General features: G+C 49.6%; 2 protein-coding genes across 4 annotated transcripts in view; one reads left to right on the forward strand and one right to left on the reverse strand.

Moving 5' to 3' along the window:
• Positions 1-2,133, forward strand: part of LOC131215538 (HIV Tat-specific factor 1) — a 39,863-nt gene extending 37,730 nt beyond the window's left edge. The window contains exons 2-4 of the mRNA XM_058209927.1: positions 193-359; positions 1,457-1,780; positions 1,854-2,133. Coding sequence (XP_058065910.1) covers positions 193-359; positions 1,457-1,780; positions 1,854-2,094 — 732 coding nt within the window. The 3' untranslated portion in view covers positions 2,095-2,133. The remainder of the gene's footprint in view (positions 1-192; positions 360-1,456; positions 1,781-1,853) is intronic.
• Positions 1-6,000, reverse strand: part of LOC131206485 (uncharacterized) — a 73,504-nt gene that overhangs the window by 36,319 nt on the left and 31,185 nt on the right. The gene's annotated exons all lie outside the window — the stretch shown is intronic.

The following is a 6,000-nucleotide window of genomic DNA, read 5'->3' on the forward strand; positions in this document are numbered from 1 at the left end:
CGAAGCACTGTGAGGGGACTCTAGCACTGTGAGGGGAGCACTGAACCAAAAACGTGTTAAGTGCATCTCAGATGCACTTTTTCCTACGATGCAACCCGCAACATAATACGCTACACCCTTCGGTCTCGTTTAATCGATTCCCTTGAGCTCATTTCGAAATTAATTAAGCAATCGTTTCCCATTTCTTTTCAGATCGAGTCGGTGGATTTGGCGTTGAACATTCTGGACAACTACGATGTGCGTGGCCACAAGATCAAGGTGCAGCGGGCCGAGTTCCAGATGCGCGGCGAATACAACCCTACGCTGAAGCCCAAGACGCGAAAGAAGGAAAAGGAGCGCCAAAAAAAAATGCAGGAATCGTAAGTTTCTCGCTTGCTCTAAAAGTCCTTGGCTTGTAGCAAAAATACAAATATTGAGCCACATCATTTGCCTTTGCTCCGAACAAATGGCACTCTGAGAATGGTCTGGGTGTCCCATGTCTAGTTCCAAACGGTACTTGAAGTCTAATTGAAAATGCTTCGATGGAACAAAGGTCTTTGGAATCTTGTATTCTTGAATCGTGTATTGGAATCTTGAATTCTTGAACTGGATTGCGTCGTCTCCGGTCTGAAGACATAATTGCGATTTATAGCTGAGTTACTCATTTCAGCAACACTGATCCGTTACACGCAACACTGGATTCTTATCCCCAGAAGAAAACACATCAAAAGATACTTTACAAATAACGGATGTGGCGTCGCAAGATATTCCATTTACACGTTTATGCCTCATACGTGACATATTCCGTAGTCGTATTCCACCAATCCCATCCCAATCCCGATTACCGCCCTGTGTACATTGTAAACACTCATTAACGCACCCGATCTGACTTCCAATCAGCTGTGTGCCCTTTGGGGAACGTGCCATTCTTCGCTTACACACCCGAGAGAGAGAGAGAGATGCTGCTTCACGATGTGGCGCCGCGCTGTCGACATGTCGATGATGCTACACATCGCCAACCCCAGCAATGGCGAATCTTGTCTGTACGGGCGCACCACGGCCCTCGCTCCTTGAAACCCTATTTTTACAACCCGTCGGAGGGCGGACCGGGTGTTAACTGATCGGTTGGTTACTCTTGGCACGTTTCAAGTGTGACTCATTTACGCAAGACGACCGGCGGCTTGAGAAAGTTGATACGAACGGAGAGCAGCAAGTAATTTGAATAAAAAAGAGCTTAGCTCCCACACAACAACAACATCATCATCATCATCATCATTACCGTCATCGTCATCGTCTGGTGTGGAGAGTGGAAATTTTGTGGACTAGCCAGCCGATGACCCGATCAAGTAGTGGCGCTTGGCACAACGCCAACCATGGCGCGCCGTTCTTGATCGAAGTTTGCATGATCATGTGCAGATTTCCGTTCATCAGACTGTACGAACGATGAGTTATTGATACGTTCCATGTCCATTTGCAGACTGTTCGATTGGCGACCGGAGAAAATGCGAGGCGAGCGGTCGAAGCACGAGCGGATCGTCATCATACGGAATCTGTTCGAGCCGGAGCTGTTCGATCGCGAAGTGCACCTACTGCTCGAGTACCAGAACGATCTGCGCGACGAGTGCGGCAAGTGTGGCACGGTGCGACGTGTCCTGCTCTACGACCGCCATCCCGAGGGGGTGGCCCAGGTGACGATGAGCGACCCGGAAGAGGCCGATCTCGTGGTGCAGCTGATGAACGGGCGCTTCTTTGGCCAGCGGAAGCTGACGGCCGCCATTTGGGACGGGCGAACAAAGTTCCGGTAAGGCGAATGGCAGCACGGGGACAGAGACAATTTGAGCGACGATTTTTGATGGGTTTTCCCTTTTTCATAGGATCGCCGAAACCGACGCCGATATCGATAAGCGACGGGGCAATTGGGAACAGTTTCTCGAAACGGACGAGAAAACGGACGCACCGGACGATAAGAAGGAACCATCGAAGGAAGCACTGGCCGAGAAGGGCTTGCCGAGCCGTGAGACGGGCGATCCGGACCGGGCGGGACCGGAAATGAAACTCGAACACGAGCCGGAAGCCGAGAAGGGAACGAAACAGGACGCACCGGAGGATGAGTAAACGTTTGAATATGATGATTGATTGTAATTGGCTTAAAGGAATCGAAATTGAACCCATCTCAGAAGCGGAGTTCGGAACAAAAATGAAATAAAACCACAAAAGGACCAGACCGGAGCACCGGAGAAACCGAAGGTCTCTAAATGGGGCAGTGATTCGAATCCGAAGGCGACCGACAGGGAGGGGATAAGAAAGCTTTGCGGATGTGCTCCAAGGATCGGCCATCAACCGTGCTCTGAAAACGGTCCCTTAAATTGTTTATTTCACTCCCACTTCCGGCCGGCCGGGGTTTTGCACGTTCTCGTTTATTGCATCTTCTCGTTTAATGTGTTTCTTTGATTTGATTTGATGAAATTCAAGACGATCCACGGAACACAATCGATATTTCCAAGCCGCTCTTCCCGGGCATTCGATTTCGAAGATCCAATGAGTTTTTATCACATTACTTTACTCACTGACCTTCCGCTAGTAGCTCCGATCCCCGTGCTTTGCTTTGTGAGCTTATGTTCGTTCCGATTCAAGTTTCAACAAGGCACCCTTTCGAAATGCCATTAATTGCTCCGCCGAAGGGTTTATTTAATTTGTTTACAGCCTTAAATCGTTTGTTCGAAGAGTTATTGTAGGGCATCGCCACAAAAAGTTGGACTTGGGTGAAGAACTTGAATGAAAACCGCCTGGACCACCATTGTGTGGTGTAAGTGTTGCTAACAATGCGGTGCCCTTAATTGAGGTGCAGCCACCCGACCTGACCCTATGTGACAGCATAAAACCGCTTGCGAATATGGCTGCGTTCCAAGATCCTGCTCGCCGGCGAGGTGTGAACGGTTTAATTGAACCAGAAAATTTACAAACAAAACTAACGCTCTGTCCTCGGGTGACTCGAGTTGATGAGATTTTCTTCGCGTTTCCTCCCTTTATAGCCACCCTGGGATAGAGAGACAGGAGACCCCATTGAGGTCTCCGCTTCGTTCACACCCAGAAGAGACACAAACACAAGGGACGCACCTTGCGTGGTCCTTTCTCGTCCCGCCCGATGGTGTGCATTGTATGCGCACGCAAAGTGCACAACATAGCATTTGCATACATTCTTTTGTCGCCTGCGGGCGGCGAAAAGGCCAACGGCGGCAACCCAGAAGGGCCAATGAACAGCCCGAAGCCGTCGCTTACTTTCACCGTTGAACGTGTGCTCGTTGACGCTGATCGTGACGAACCGACGGAAGAGAGTGGATTGCTGAAAAATCTGCGACATATTTTCTTCCTCAACGGAGAATGTTTTCTATTTTGTGCTGGCCACAGGCATGCTCGCTCTCCCCCTGTCTGGCGTCGTGCCGCGCTTTTTCCTCCTCCGGTATGCGCCGTTCCAGGGAATGATGTTGTCACGTCGGCGCCAGTGGAAAACACCTGGCCGAAGGTAGGTTCGCATCGCGGACCCGAAAGCACGCAGCACGCCTTCCGGTGTTGCCGGTCGCTATGTCAAGGGCACTGTCGTCGTTGGCTGCAGCCGCTTTTGCTTTGGTTTATTTTCGCTCAACAACTAGCTGAAGAATGGCATCCATCTTCAGTTTAGCTGCCTGAGGGCGCCCCTTTTATTTATGCAGGCCGCTTCTTGAGCAAAACGAGTCCACTCGGCTCTCGTCGCCTGAGGTAATTAAATTAGAAAATACAACCTAACGCACCCGACGATAGTGCCATGAAGTGTCTTGAATACCTCGAGCGCAATTTCAATTTATTGTTTAAACTGGCACACTTCATTCCTGTTGGAGAGTAAGTTCCTCCTCTAGAATGTTTATTAATGTCACGTGCTTGTTAAAACACACCGGCCGATCCTTTGATGTATCCAATATTTTTCAACCACGACCTATCACTGTACTGCTACTGTATAAAACACCAAACCCCGACACCCGAAACCGACACCAAACAGTAAAGGGTGAACACGGACGGAATGCCAAATTTCACTGGCGCTTTTCCGATGCGAGCATCCGCGCCCGCGGCTCGGTGCACCGATGCAGCTGCAGATTGCAATCTGAACGGCGGCGATTTTCTATTTCTGCACGAAAAATGTGCGACGAAACCGCCGAGCGCCCGGGCGTGTTTGTGTTCGCGTGGAAAAGTACACGATGGATGCGGTTTTCCGGACGCTTTGTGTGGCGGATCGATCTTTACACCCCGAAAGGCTACACCCAATCCCGGGCTGGTTGACGGTAGGCCCTTCGGTGCAACTCACATCTTTCGACAATCCGAACCGAGTGGGCTGGGCTAGCTGGCGCCGGTGCCCTTTTGTCCTTGAACAGCAAAGGAGAAACCAGCTCGGAGCGGCGAGGGAATCTTGACATTAGAAGACATCTTGCCGGTGGCGCTTGGTACGTTTTGCTCTTCATTCTTTGAGGCGGCGTGAGGCGACAACGACGCAAGTACACGATTTCACCAGGGAAAGCTAATCGTGGGATTGATCTTTATCCCGGTGCTCGAAGGAAGCGCCAACAAATCACGCCAAGATAGAGCAGCGGACACGGTATCGGATCGGTAAGCGGCGATAACGGCGATGTAAATAACATGTAGAGTATTTTGAAATAATTATCTCTCCCACAGCGAACTATCTTTCGGGGCAGGTTCCTTCCGTCAGCATTTGCGTCCGTGACATTCCTCGGCACTAAACAATAGGATGCATGAGGCAATCGGAAACATGTGCCCGGCGGATGAGAAATGCAGTTGCATTTTGAAGGCACATTGTCGAGTGATTCATAGAACGCAACGCCGGCCACTTGCTCTCTGGTACGGGCCGCGCAAGGCCATGCTTGTTACTCCATAGTACGCGAGCACTGGTTCTAAATTTACCGGCCCAGCACCTCGTTGTTGGTTGCATGTCGCTGCTGGCTACAACTGTTCGGTCACCGACACCATCAACAAGTGGCCAGTTTAGTTTCTCGAAGCGCAATGGAAATTTACTTGTTGAGGTTATCCTTTTAAAATGGGCGCTTACAGAACAAATGGGGACACTTACACTAAAGCAACGGTCACTCTTTCTGCGGTCAATAGTTATTCTGATAGCAACTTTGAGCCTGGTTCCTATACTTTCCCAATCAATCAGCTGTTGCGTGGCCGTACAAAAACTCTATTTTTTGTGCATATTTTGGCGATAAATTTAGTCAACGGGCCAACATCTGCGGCTAAGGCCACGGAACACAAGATTGATTTACTGCTCTCTTTTTCTCTCGCTATCTGCGCCGTTAACTAGCCGAAAGACAAGAAATGAAGTCATTCGCCCCGAAACCTCGTTTATCGCGATGCCCTTTTTGGCGCTCGCATAAGGGCGGCTGCTTTTCGCTGTCCAAATAGTTCCTTTTCGGACGAAATTCGCGATTCGCGAAGTCGACAATTTCTCACGATCTAAATGCCGGAGCGCGTTATAACGGAATGTTTGGCGCTCTGTTTTCTTTTTGCACGACCGAGAGAAACAGGGCACAAGCAAGAGGCAGTAAAAACAAAAGATCACAACTAAATGTGTGCCGCAATGTAAGAAAGGAAAAACCACAACCACGTCCGAATGGTCGTAACCAATATGGCAGCATAAATAAAAGACGTGAGCTAGCATCGGAACATACAACCCAAAAAAGCGAACATGCAAACAGTAATGCGTCGAACCTCGAGTCGCTGCGTTAATTGTTTTATTTCGTTGATCGCCGCTTTTTGGCGAACATTTCTCCTGTACGGTCTCTCGAATGTACCGGCCCGCGGTCAAGTCGGTTTTATTTCGTTGCGATTAAGTTGGACGATTAATTTAAACCCAATCTTTCTTAATCACCCCCCAGCCGTCTGGTTAAGTACCTTGTTGCTAAACGAGGTACCGTTTCGCGGAAGGCAGAGCATCCAGAAGTGATTTGGTGAAACCCTTCACTCATTAGGGCTGAA

The sequence above is a fragment of the Anopheles bellator genome, chromosome 1 (genome assembly GCF_943735745.2).
Source record: "Anopheles bellator chromosome 1, idAnoBellAS_SP24_06.2, whole genome shotgun sequence".
In the NCBI taxonomy this organism is placed as follows: domain Eukaryota; kingdom Metazoa; phylum Arthropoda; class Insecta; order Diptera; family Culicidae; genus Anopheles; species Anopheles bellator.